The 14,567-nt window shown below is 38.8% G+C and overlaps 1 protein-coding gene across 1 annotated transcript; it reads right to left on the reverse strand.

The window, feature by feature from the left end:
- Positions 1-2,100: 2,100 nt before the first annotated feature.
- On the reverse strand, positions 2,101-2,504 carry LOC102827290 (60S ribosomal protein L31-like). The gene has a single exon (XM_006867743.1). It carries the CDS (start codon positions 2,502-2,504, stop codon positions 2,127-2,129), a length of 378 nt encoding a protein of 125 aa, XP_006867805.1. The 3' UTR covers positions 2,101-2,126.
- Positions 2,505-14,567: the final 12,063 nt, after the last annotated feature.

Raw genomic sequence — 14,567 nt, forward strand, 5'->3', positions numbered from 1 at the left:
AGCCTCATCTTTCTCCCGCGGAGCGGCTGGTAGTTTCGAACCGCTAACCTTAAGGTTCGCAGCCCGATTCGTAACCACTACGCTACCAGAGCTCCATATATATATATATATAGAGGTTTACTGTTGAGAATGAGACTGGAGGAACCTAAGTCTTTGGCCCATGGTCACTCTTCAGGTCTGGAACTGACTTCATCCTGTGGTTCAATTTCCAGCCAAGCAGTAGATTAGGTATATGGGTGTGTGTGTGTGTGTGTGTGTGTGTGTGTGTGTAACAACAGTACTTGTGAAGTGTACGCACCATGGAATGACTGACCACTCAAGATCAAAAGGACAGCTTTTACTTCAGGACAAAATTTGGAAGGGTTGGAAAGGAGGGTTGACTGAGAACAAGAACAATAGGGAGGAAGTGGGATTAACTGATGTTACATGAAGGACATAGCAGTCATTTAAATGAAACCAAGTATATGATGTGGTGAATGTCAAACTGATGATCTGCTCTCTAAATCTTCACTCAATTCACAATAAAAAGTGTGATTAAAAAACACAGTAACTGGGGTTTGATTGGAGGTTTCTTTTTCCTGTGAAGGTCATTTTTACCTTCTTATATATGGAGGCCTTTAGTTGACAAAATCTTTTAATTTTTTTCCCAACAGGAAACTGTCGTAATAGGTTAAACAAGAACATACAAATAAATTAAAGAAAGACATGTTTTAGATGATTGGAAGTTAACAGTGCCATAATTTTAAATTATGTTTGCCACTTGTTAACTACTGATATACAGTTCAGAAAAAAACATATTACATACTTCATCTCACCCTCCTTAATGTACCTAAACGTACTTAATGTACTATAGCTTGAACTTTTATTTTAGTGTGTCCTGAGTAGAAATGAGAACAGAATTTATTTCAGTTATATATATTGTTTTTCTTCCTTTTTATTTTATTACATGTAAACACATTGTTTTTTACGTGTCCATATCAAGCAAATGTGCTTACAGAACATGGGAAGCCATTGTTGAAAGGATGCTTAATGCAATGTTTGGTGTACAATGTTTTCATGTTCTGGTAGCGTAGTGGTTACGAATCGGGCTGCGAACTTTAAGGTCAGCGGTTCGAAACTACCAGCCACTCCGCGGGAGAAAGATGAGGCTTTCTACTCCCGTAAGGATTTAAACCCTCAGAAACCCTGTACAGGGTCGCTATGGGTCAGAACCGACTCGACGGCACTTAACAATGTTTTCCCACTTACTTAGTAGTAATGTAGTCTGTGGAACAAAAATGAAACATTGTTCAATAAGTTAAATTAATGTTGAAATGATTATACAAAGAGGCTTCAAAAAGTGTGGGAGACAAGGTCAGCAGTTTGAATCCATCAGTCACTCTATGGAAGAAAGAGACTTTCTGCTCCTATAAAGATTTATAGGCCTTGGAAATCCTATACAGGGTCTCTATGAGTCGAAACCTACTCTGGCACATTACCACCACCACCACCACCATCACCACCACCACCATATGGGATCAAATTGACAACAGCAACTTGCACGATAAGATAGGAAGCCAAAGGAACAGTGAGTTTATTAATGAGCGAGGCATAACTCACCAAAGGAGGGTGGGAATGATTGCACAACTTGAAGAATATATTCAATGTCCTCTTCTATGTGAAAATTGTTGAACTGATGTATGTTTTGCTTGTATATTCTGAACAACAGTGAAAAATAAAATCATTAAAAAAAAAAGTGGGGGAGAATTCTGTTCTTTTCTATGAACTTTATGAAGCCCCCACATATAATCTGAGAATGTGGAAAAAAATATTCAAAGTTTTTATTTTTATTTTTATTATTATTGTGAATTGAGTAGAGGGTATACAGAGCAGATCATCAGTTTTGCATTCAACAAATTATACACTTTACTTCATTACATGGTTGCAGTCATTCATTGTAAATGTCAATAGATAGGAATTGATTGTTGTCATTTTTCTGTGTGTTTTTTTTTTTTTTTTTGTGGTGCTGCTGGATTCCTTGTTCTGCATACTTTTTTATGCCGAGTTCATTTTGTGTGTTTGTGGGTTTTCTTTTCTTTTTTTTTTTCTTTTTTTGCAGATTTATACATTTATTTGATCATAAACTATTAGTTTTCATCCACATTGACTGTCTGTAGGTTTTTGAAGGTGGTGACAGGCACATAGGTCACCAGTGTATAGAGTTTGTTTGGTGAATCTTCATCCTCATTACGTTTTCTGGACAACCGCACCCGGATACGGTATGGGACGTTCCTGATTCCTTTGGCCCAGACAGCTTTGTTGAGCCTGGTGTCAATGCGCACGTCTTGTGTTCCCATCTCCTTCATGGCAAATTTCCGAATCTCCTTGAGTGCTCGAGGGGCATGCTTCTTGAAGCCTACTCCATGGATGCGCTTGTGAATGTTGATGGTGTACTCTCTGGTCACCACTTCGTTGATAGCAGAACGACTCTTCTTCTTCTCGCCACCCTTCTTTGCGGGCGCCATAGCGATAGACTCAGGTTGGAAAGGAAGCTGTGGGTTTTCTTTTAATTTTCATTTCTGTTGTGTTCTTCTGAATTTCCTTTGTCTATCTTGATGTGCTTTGACATTACCCTGTAATTTATTAATTTTTTTCCTGCTTTAAACGGTTTGTTTTATCTTGAAATTGACTTGACTTCCTTGCCATTTGGAAGTTCTGTAACTGTACTAGTCCCTCTTTTTAATTTGTAGTTGACTCCATTACGCGTTCATATCTCTGGTTCCCTATTTTCAGTCTTGTAGGTTTGTTTTACTTTCAATATGTCTGTATCTGGATTGAGTTTTGGGTGACGTTGTCTTGTATGGTAATCTCAAACTGTTGTCTGTTGATATTGGTTCTCAGTCCACAGAACACCCTGTAGCAAGTTTTGTTAAGTTGGTTTTTGGTCATTAAAAATTCCTTAAATTTCTTTTTATCAGGAAATACCATAATTTCGCTGTTGTATTTGAGACACAGCTTTGCTGGGTATATGCTATTTGGTTGACATTTTTTTTTTTCTTATATATGTCATTTTTTTTTTTTTTTTTTTATATGTCATCCCATTGCTTTCTTGCCTGAATGGTTTTTACTGAAAACTCAGAGCTTAGCCGTATTGGTTCTTCTTTGTAGTTCACTTTTATTTTTCCCAAGCTGCTCTTAGGATTCTTTTCCTTATCTTTGATTTTGGAAAAGTAGATTATATATCTTAGTGATTTTCTTTTGGGATCTATCCTATTTGGGGTTCGTTCAACTTCTTGTATACTTTTCTTCTTTCATGATGCTAGAGGAGTTTTTTCCAACAACTCTTTGACAGTTTACTCTGTTCCTGTCTCTTTTTGTTCTAGAGTTTTGACTACCTGTAAGTTGTTCCTTTTTATGGTACCCAACAAACTGTTTTTGTTTTTTTTTTCTTTAATTTTCCTGATTATTCTTTTAGCATACCAGTATTGAGAGATTTGTCTTTAAGTTCACTAATTCTGGCTTCCATTACTTTGCATCTACTCTTTTGCCTGTTCAGTATTATTGTCCATTTCTGAGATCTGATCTTCTGGATTTTTAATTGCAAGTTTTGTATTGTTTCAAAATTTGCATTTATTTTTGTCTGTTTGTTCTTGTAGTGTTTCCCCAAATTCTTCTAAAGTTTTTATTGTGCTCTCTTTGCTTTTCCCTGCTCTTTCCATGGATCATTTGAAGGTACATAATTAGCATTCTTTTGAATTCTTTTTCAGTTAGTCCCATTACCTTTTCTTCCTCAGAAACGTTTTCTGGTTCTGCATCTTGGTCATTTGTTTGAACCATTCTTTGTATGAGCTAAAAGGGTTTCTTTGTATGAGCTAAAAGGGTCTGTTGTCTGAGCTAAAAGTTTTAGTGTGTTGTCTCCAGGGCATTGCTGGATTGTCATGTTAATACAAACAAACAGTGCAGTTGTTGGACCTGGAGGGGAGAAATCTCTGGGGGGTTTCTGCATTTCAAGGAGCTCAGGAGGTGGGGTGTGGAAGGGTTTAGACAACAGCGTTCCTGGACCTAGATGGAGTTCTTATTGGCCTAGGTATTATCTATATTCAGGGCACTCAATCTGGAAGCAGTTCATGGGCATCCTTCATGGAGCTGGTTTTGTTAGGACCACAGGGAAGCTGAGGGCAGTATGATTGGTTAAAACTGGTCTGGTGACTTTGAGGGTTTTCTAGGTCCTAAGCTGAGCACACATGAATCCAGGCACCAAAGTGACACATCAAAGTAGTGCAGTGGGCCCTGACTCATACTGACTGGGTCCCAGCCTTGTAGCTCTAGACTTCCATAGAGTAGGGTCTATACTGCTGGGGAAGTGGGAGGGACCTGGTCACACCTCTGGTCACTAGGGATTGCAGGTTAAAAGAAATTTCACCTTTCCCATCACCTGCTCAAATCTGCTCTCCCAGGCCTCCTTCCCCTGCCAAAGCTGCTCATAGATGGTAGAGCCACCTTTGGCAAGCTGTTCACCATTCTGTCTCATTCTCACCTTACTTGCTTATTTACCTTTCCTTCCAGCAAACACTCCATCCACCTCTCTAACCTTTCTTCAGAAATTCAGGGTGCCACAATTTTTGTTTGTGTCTGTTTCATTTTGTCTCTCTTATCTTTGTGAAAGGAGCTCTGGTAGCGTAGTGGTTACGAATCGGGCTGTGAACCTTAAGGCCAGCAGTTCGAAACTACCAGCCGCTCCGTGGAAGAAAGATGAGGTGTTCTGCTCCCGTAAAGATTTACAGCCTCAGAAACCCTGTACAGGGTCGCTATGGGTCGGAACTGACTCGACATCACTTAACAACAATCTTTGTGTAGAGGGTCCGTGTAATGTGTTAGTGTAGTCTGCTATCTTGGCGGAATTCAGGTTTTTGCTTAGTTTTTGCTTAGTTTTGTTTTGTTTTGCGGGGATGAACAAAGGAGTGCGAATTAGTCTACTGAGAATTATTTTTGATAAGGGAAGCGTCTAAAGGAATGTATTTCTTCTCAGCACTGCTTATGTTTTGTTTTTCCCTAGAAAAATATGCTTCTAAATTGAAACATCTAAACTATTGTTATTATTAAGCTTAAGTGTCATCCAGGAGGTTCTGACTTGTTTTTGTTAAGTGCTGTCGAGTTGGTTCTGACCCATAGCAACCCTACCTATATAGAGTTTCTGAGGAGAGCTGGTAAGCTTCAACTGCCAACCTTGCAGTTCAAACAGACTTTGCAGTCCAATGGATTAACCCACAACGTCACACTCATAGTGACCCTTTATGGGTTTTCCGAGGAGCAGATGATGGGTTTGAATCACAAATCTTATTTTAGACCTTAATATAATGAAATATGTTTTTTGAAAATATAATGTAATTCAAACTTTGAAGTGAAAAGAAATAATAAAGATTTTGGAATAGAAGCTTTTATAGTTTTTTTGGTAATTTTTACTTTGAATTGAGTGAAGATTTACAGAGAAAACCATCAGTTTTACATTCAACAAATCATACCCTTTGTTTCATCTCATTGATTGTAGTCCCCTCCAAGCAGCAACAGTGTCCTGCTTTCTCTTTGTGGTTCCTATTTCTATTCCACCCTCCTTTCCACACCTTGACTTTGTCCTTAGGTAAATATTGCAGGGATGAACAAAGGAGTGTGAATCAGCCTACTGAGAATGATTAAAGACCATTCAAGAAAGTCTTGAATGATTGGCCTTTCATGGGTCTTTTGTGTGTGTTTTGTTTTTTTCAATAAAGTTTTTATTGTGATAGTTTACATAGGAGAACATTGGTTTTTCATTCATCATTTCATTGCAATGATTACAGTCTCCTCTGTGCATCATCACATCAACATTCAATAATATTTGCTCCTGTTCCCTCATTTTTTTTTGATGTATACAAAAACACTCAGGAATATAAAATCAGTTAAACAACCAAAAGGCACATTTGGCAAGCCTGCCTCCTGGCCGCCAGTACACAGCGTTTCTTTTTCCATGAGTCTAGCGTCCTCAGCTGCTCCCTGTCTCCATGTCCCATTTCTGCCGCCATCTCTGTTGTCGCTGCTTCTCTGGGTAGAAGCACATTGCGCTCATACTCTTCTCCTTTGATGGTCCTAGAGTCCTCTGTTCCTGGACTGTAGATTAACTACTTCCCCATTTTTGTTACAGAACTTATCTTTACTGTTGTGACCGTGGAATTAGTCATGATAACAATTACTCACTATTGAATCATAAGAATCTTATCCCTATCTATTTTCACCAGACCTGTCTAGACAGGATGAAAAGTATTCAGTGGGTACTCTATCTTCTACCTCGCTTTGAAACTAAACATGCTCTTGAAAATTTGTAAGCCAGTTTCTTCATGCCTTTATTAACTCCCCATCCCCCCATTTTAGGTAGCCAATGTCTAAGTTGCCAAGCCCTATCTACCCTGTATATAGAGAGGATAGGATTTATACTTGATGAGAAGACTCCTACCCTCTCGGTTGGTATTTTGAGCTATTACATCCATAACTTTTGTGGTTTTTGTTGTCAAGTCAGTCCCAACTCATAGACATTTCTGTATGGGGTTTCTGAGGCTGTACATCTTTGGGGAGCAGAAAGCCTCTTCTTCCCGCAGAGTGGCTGGTGGGCTCAAACCCCCAACCTTTTGGTTCACAGCCTAGTGTTTATCATACAGAGCCTCTGCATTCCCCTTTTGATTAGTGCTGAAATACAATTTTATGAAATTATTTGAACACAATCATGAATTCATTCATCATACAATCTTTTAATTTCCTTCAGATGTTGTTTTCTATAGTTCAAGCAATAATCTTAAAGCAATGATTCAAATGATGTTATTTTCAGTTGCCCTGAGTTTATTCCTGTACACATGGTAACTCCATGTGTGCAGAGTAGAAGAGAACTGTAGCATAGTGGTTACTAATCAGGCTGCTAACCTCAGGGCCAGCAGTTCGAAACTACCAGCTGTTACGCGGGAGAAAGATGAGGCTTTCTGCTTCCGTAAAGATTTACAGCCTCGGAAACCCTGTACAGGGTTTATGAGTCGTACCTCCACAGCACATAACAACAACATAGGAATCTTAAGGTTGTGACCTTTTGAGCAGATTGCCAGACCTGTCCTCCAAAGTACCTGGGAGTGGTTTTGGCTTCCATGCTTAAGTAGGCCACCTTAGGGTTCCTGAGTCAAATGTAGCATACCTCAATCTTTAACATACTTTGTAAAATTTTACCAAGGCTGAAAGGTATCCTCTGTAGCTGTTTTTCCTGAACACTGGAATAGGTATTTTTTTAAAGTTTAGTAATTAAAAAAAAAAATCAGTTAATATAAAGAAACTTCTCCAATCCAAAGGTCATGTTGGTCATAATAAATCATTTGTTCAACGACCTATTGAATAAGTATGGAGAAAGGATACAACCTCAACACACACCTTTTCAGATTTTAAATCACACAATAGCCTTGTGTTCTTTTTGAATTGACTGCATCTTGCTCTTTGTACAGGTTTCACATGAGTACAATTATGTGCTCTAGAATTCCTGTTCTTCAAAATGTTATCCATAAATTGTTATCCATATAGTCAACGGAACATAGGCAGACATCTTTCTGCTATTCTCTGCTTTCAGCCAAGATCCATGTAACATCAACAATGATACTCCTAGTTTCTCTTTTGAATCCATTTGATCTTTCTGGCAGGTCCTTGTCGATGTACTGCTGCAGCCATTTTCTGATTATCTTCATTACTTTCATATGATATTAATGATATTACTCAGTAATTTCCGTATTCTACATGATCAACTGTCTTTGGACTGGGCATAAATATAAATAATATGGATATCTTCCACCTGGTAGCTGTATTCAGATTTCTTGAATTAGATGAGTGAATGCTTCCAACATTGTATCCTTTTGTTGAGACATCTCAAAGAAAGACAGGAAACCATTGTATGAGAGTTTCAAACATGGAATGAAAAGGTGATAGAATTTTTTTTCCAAGAACTTTTTAAAAGCTCCCTTGTAAAAATAAGGAATAAATAAAACAGAAATGTTAAGAAAGTATGATCAGAAGTTGTTGTTACGTGCCATTGAGTCGATTCCGACCTGTAGCGACCTTGTATAGAGTTTCCAAGGAGTGGTTGGTAGGTTTGAACTGCTGACCTCACAGTTCAAAATGACTTTGCAGTCCAGCGCATCAACCCACAGCGCCACACCCAAGCCATGGTATTGTCAGTAACCTCGTATGCATGCGAAAGCTGGACAGTGAATAAGGAAGACTGCAGAAGAATCAATGCATTTGAGTTATGGTGTTGTAGGAGAATATTGAAAGTACCATAGGCTGCCAAAAGAACAAACAGATCTGTGCTGGAAGAAGTGCAGTCAGAGTGCTCCTTGGAGGCTAGGATGGCCAAACTTCATCTCTCATACTTCGGACATATGTCAGGAGGGACCAGTCACTGGAGAAGGATATCATGTTTGGTAAGGTGGAGGGTCAGAGAAAAAGAGGAGGACACCCAAAGAGATGGATTGGCCAAGTGGCAGCATCACTGGGCTCAAGCCTGGCAACAATTGTGAGGTTGGCTCAGGACTGGGCTGTGTTTTCGTTCTGTTATACATAGGGTTGCTATGAATAGGTACTGACTCCATGATTATAAAGATTTGTTGTAATGGCACTTACCAACAACAACAACAATGTGATAAAAAAAAAGATGGCACTTAACAGCAATGTGATCAAAAAGTCACTTTGGAGATAGAGCTTGAACTGAATGTTAGAGATTCAGGGTTTAGATGTAGATGGCTAGGACTGTGCATGGGTGTATCGGACAGCAGAAAAATGATATGAGTAAATAAAACCATTGTGAGAGGAAGTATCTAAAAAGATACACTGCGATCGGCTTGTCAGTGTGAGAAAAACAAGCAGACAGTGCCTAAAGGTTTTAAAAAACCAACTAGGGAAGTGTAATGGTAAAGAAAAGTGCATTGGGAGAGCCTTTCAAGGAGTACAAGACCAGTGAATACCAGATGCCACAAAGAGCCAAAGGAAGAAGATGAAATAAAAGTTGGAAAAAAGGTCTATGATTAATTGAATATTGTTGCCTTCAGAAGAGCCATTTTGCTACACTGATTAAGAAGGTAAATAGGAAGTAAACCAAAATGGAGGATGGTAGTTAGTGGCCAACTTGGTAAGAATTGGATGATAGAGATTTTATAGAGTCAGAAAAAGAATTATTTTAAAACTTTTTTTTTTTAAACTTTTGACTGAAGTGAGTGAAGGTTTTCAGAGCAGATCATCAGTTTTATATCCAACAACTCTTACACTTTGCTTCATTACAATGAGTTTAATATCCTTCATGTGCCATCAGTTAACAGTATTTACCTCTACTTACTCCACTACCTTCATATTTCCTCTGCCAACCTCCCTCTTGTATTTTGCCTTTCCTGTCGTCTGCGTTAACATGTGTCGTCGACCCCCTAGCCAGTGAATAATTTTCCCTTCTCTCCCACCCTTGGTAACCACCATAGAATGTTTCTTTTTATCAAGAATTTTTTTTCTTTTAAACTTTTTATTGTGAATTAAGTGAAGATTTACAGAGCAGATCATCAGTTTTACATTCAATCACTTCATGTCATTCAGTCACTTCAAATCATGAACTTCCTGTCATTACAATAATTGCCATCCCTTCCATGTACCATCAATTAACAGTATTTACTTCTATTCACTTTAACTGTTACATTCCTCCCTATGTCTTCCACTACCTTCATCTTTCCTCTGCCAACCTTCCTCTTGTGTGTTGCCTTCCCTGTCAATGAAGTTAACATGTGCCTACTCTCTAGTGCATGCATAATTTCCCCTTCCTTCCCACCCCTTGTGGTGATCATAGAATGCTTCTTTTATCCAGAAAACCTTTTCTTAACTTTTGACAACAGTGATCTCATACAATATTTGCCACTTTGTGATTGACTAATTTAACTCAGCATAGTGTCCTAAAAGTTCATCCTTGTTATGAGGTGTTTTACAGATTTATCTTTGTAATTCAGTGTTGCGTTGTAACTCATTGTTTGTATGTACCAAGAGGTTTTTTTGTTTGTTTGTTTTTAAAGATTGAAGATTCTGAAAGAGTGGTTGTTGGTGGTGATTATGTGCCGTGGAGTCAGTTCTAACTCATAATGACCCTGAATAAGGGTTTCTGAGGCTGTAAATCTTTATGGGAGCAGAAAGCCTCATGTTTCACTGTGGAGAGGCTGGTAGATTCGAACTGTTGACCCTGCTTATAATCTACTACATGAAAGAACTTGTTGTTGTGCCATCGAATTGATTCCGTCTCATAGCAACCCTGTATAGTGTTTCTGAGGAGCAGCTTAATGGGTGTGAACTGTCGACCTTGTGATTTGAAGCCCGGTTCTGATCCTAAAGTGCCACGCTAGGAGTTTATCTATGAAAGAATTGTTATTGTTGTTGTTAAGTGCCGTTGAGTCAGTTCTGACCCATAGTGACCCATTATGGGGTTTTCTAGGAGCTGCTGGTGCGTGTGAACCACCAACCTTGTACTTCAAACCTACCTTCCAATCCAGTGCATTAACCAACCCGCAGTGAGACACCGGGACTCCATGCTATAGGAGACAAAATTATGTGATTTCAAGTATGATTTGGGTTGTTGTTAAGTGTTGTCAAGTCAGTTCAGACTCATAGCAACCCTGTATACGGTTTCTGAGGAGCGGCTGGTGGGTTTAAACTGCTGACCTTGTGGTTAGCAGCCCAGTGCTATGGTGCCACACCAGGGACTAGTGATAAGGAGTCCTGATGTGGCATTGTGGGCTACTGCGTCAGACTGCAAAGTCATTTGAACTGCAAAGTTGGCGGTTCAAGTTCACCAGCTGCTCCTCGGAAACCCTACCACAGGGTCGTTATGGGTTGCAATGGACTCGATGGCACTTAACAACAACAACAACAGGGTAGTGATGGAGAACTGGCAATTTGAAGAGAGAGGTGGAAGTTGGGAATAATCACTGTTGAGAAAGTAAGGAGAGGTTGATAGGATTTATAGGCCTTATCAGTCGAATAACTTCAACAGAGGTGTTTCGAGTCCACACCTGCGGAAAATGAAAGTATGGTGTAGTGATTATTTCAGTCTGTGGTGTTCAAGTAAAATACAGGGCCTAGAGAAGAAACCCCTCTGAGCTGAGAGGATCAGGTGAAATGGAAAGTGATTTCACTTGGTACTTTCTGAATTTGCTCAACAGGTCACGCCATTGAATCAATGGATGTTTATTATTTGTTCTTGCTACCACTTTGTTGGAGTCCTGATGTGGCTGTAGGATAAGCACTGGATTGCTAACTACAGGCTCAGCAGTTGAAACCCACCAGCCATTCCCTTTTTGAAACTGTACATAGGATCACTCTAAGTGGAACCGACTCGAGTACACTTAACCACAGCAGCAACAGTCACCTAGTTAGAACAAAATGTTTGTAATGATTGTTTATTTGAAAATGTGGTGGTTACTTACTGCTTAGTTTACTTAATCTGGTGCTGAGGATTATATTTGAAATGAGATTTCTAACCTATCAATTTAGAAAAAAACCAATTTTATGTTGTTTAATCTGTTAAAACATTTGTATTTCTTAGCTGCCACTAGTTTGACTTTACTGCCAGGCATTATGTTTGTTTATTTATTTATAGTAGTAATTATCACTAGAATTCACAATTTGAAACTAATTGGGAATAGTTTCTTGCAAATTGCTTTGCCTACAAAAGAGCTTTCCATTCACTTCAGGAAGTTAGCATTCTGTCTGGCAGCTGTTAACAACTAAAAAAGTTTTCAAATGAACCATAACTTTCCATCTTAAATTCAAGTAAGTATTTTATCCAGTATATGTGGCGCTGTAAGATAACTACTTGACCATAAATAAGGTCAGTTTGAACAGCCAAATCGGTGGTTCAAACTCATCAGCTGCTTCTTGGAAACCCTATACAGGGTCACTGTGAGTCGGAACCGACTGGACAGCTTAATGACAACAACAACTATTAAGTGTGATGCAAGAAATATAATTTAATAAGTATATTGAGTATTTTGCCAGGATTATTTTAAAATGCCTAAAATAATGAGTTCTAAAGCTCCTTGACTATAGTCGTGAAATTGATTTTTTTGTAACATCAAAATCCAGCATTGTTGTTCTTAAGTGCCACTGAATCAGTTCTGACCCATAGCGACCCTGTTTAGGGTTTCCTAGGAGCATCTGGTGAGCTTGAACCACTGACCTTTCGGTTCAAACTGACTTTGCTGTCCAGTGCATTAACCCACAGAGCCACAAAGTTGTATTTTAGCTGATAAAGTCACATGAAGGATTGTCATGTTATTGTTGTTACATGCTACTGAGTTGATTCTGACACAGGATTTCCGAAGAACAGCTGGTGGGTTTGAACTTCTAAGCTTATGCTTATCCTACAGCGGCACGCCAGGAGTCCATTGTCTTTTCTTAATAACAATAAAGTGCACATAACAGGGGCTAGTACTTTGCTTTTTTGCTGCTTTTTATATTGCCAAACATTTCTCTGGAAAAAGATCTAGAGAAAACATTGTTGTATTCTAATCTAGAAGGGAGTTCTGGTGTGGCACTGGAATGAAGCACCAGACCACAAGGTTGGTTTGAATCACAAGTTCGGTGGTACAAACTCACCAGCTACTCCTTAGAAACCCTGTACAGGATTGTTATGAGTTGGAACTGACTCGACGGCACTTAACAACAACAACAACATAGCATGAGGTATACATTTTTTATAGATGGATCAGTAGCACACATCTATCTTCTTGGTCTTTTCTTCAATCTTACAGAAAAAAGTTGCTCTCTCCTCAGGACTGAACATAAGGACCAAACCTAGGATTCATTCCCCAGCCAGATGAGCTTCAAAAAAAAGATCTGGTCTCCTAAGTCAGGAGAAAACAATAATGTGCCAAATTGATTTTTTTTTAAGCTTTCCTCAACATGCAACTTTATATATACCCTTCATTTAGTATGCTAAAAAAAATACCACAAAACAAAACAGTTGGACTTTTTTTTTTTCGTTCCGTTTGAAAAGAATTTAAATAAACAAAATCTTCACTTTTTAAAAAAATAAACAGTATAGCTTTATTTTTCTGGTTTTATTTTTCAGTTGCTCCCTCAAATTACCTCTTTATTCAGACATTTGTCACACTTTTGACCTGATGATCCTTTTTCTTTCACTGCCAGTTAAAAATCCATTAGTAAGATGTCTTGGGGCTGTTCATAATAAACTTACTGTTTTGTTTGCTGAGTTGAACACTTTCATTTTTATGAGGTTGACAAATACTGGGTGCAATTTTAAGTTGGAGTCATTGTAACCCTGCATAGCGTTTCCAAGTGGGTTTGAGCCACTGACCTTGAGGTTAGTTCAGTACTTACCCTACAGTGCCACACCAGGACCCCTTAAACACAAATGCTGAGTGCCAAATTAGGGAGTTACTACTAAAATTATAAGGAGCTCTGGTAGCATAGTGGTTACGAATCGGACTGCGAACCTCAAGGTCAGCAGTTAGAAACTACCAGCTGTTCCGCTGTAGAAAGATGAGGCTTTATGCTCCGGTAAAGATTTATAGCCTCGGAAACCCAGTACAGGGTCACGTTGAGTCGGAACTAAATCCATGGCACATAACAACAACAACTACTATAATCATAAGGAGCTCTGGTAGCGTAGTGGTTACGAATCAGGTTGTGAACCTCAAGGTCAGCAGTTTGAAACTACCTTCCGCGGGAGAAAGATGAGGCTTTCTGCTTACAGCCTCGGAAACCCTGTACAGGGAAGTGTTGAAACGGCACGTAACCACTACCCACTACCACCACTCTAATCATGAATGGAGTCCTGGTGTGGCGCTGTGGGTTAATGCGCCAGACTGCAAAGCCACTAGAACTGTAAGGTCGGCGGTTCAAGCTCACCTGCTGCTCCTTGGAAACTCTATACAGGGTCGCTATGGGTCAGAATCGCCTCAACGGCACTTAACAATAGCTCTAATCATGAAGTTTAGGTCTTTATTCCTGCATTGGAAGATAGATATGCAAGAACCTAAATTTCAAGTAATTTTCAGGGTTAAAAATTAAAAAAATTTTTTTTTATTAATTATGCTTCATTGCATGTGTTCCTTTGAAACAAAGACAAAAGATGAGGTAGCTTATGGTTTCCAAATGTGAGCTGTATATGAATTACTTGTGTATTTGTTGAAAATAAAAGATTATGTGATATTTCTTGCCCCCCCCCCTCAGGAATCTAGTTTAAAAATGTGAAATAACTTTGCTACCACTGTTAGAATGTAAGTATACTTTTCATTGTATCTTTCTAGGACTCTTAGCTTTTTTTTTTTTTTAATGTAGATATTTATTTAATGTTGATCTTGCTTTTATAAGTTTGTTCTGTGAGTTAAACATTTTTTTAAAAAAAATAAGCAAGTTAATTTGCTGGAACATTATTAAGCATATTCCAACTTCGTCTCTCAGACTTCGGACATATTGTCAGGAGGGACCAGTCCCTGGAGAGGGATCTCATGTTTGGTAAGGTGGAGGGTCAGAGAAAAAGA

The sequence above is a fragment of the Chrysochloris asiatica genome, unplaced genomic scaffold, assembly GCF_000296735.1.
Source record: "Chrysochloris asiatica unplaced genomic scaffold, ChrAsi1.0 scaffold00109, whole genome shotgun sequence".
Taxonomy (NCBI): Eukaryota; Metazoa; Chordata; class Mammalia; order Afrosoricida; family Chrysochloridae; genus Chrysochloris; species Chrysochloris asiatica.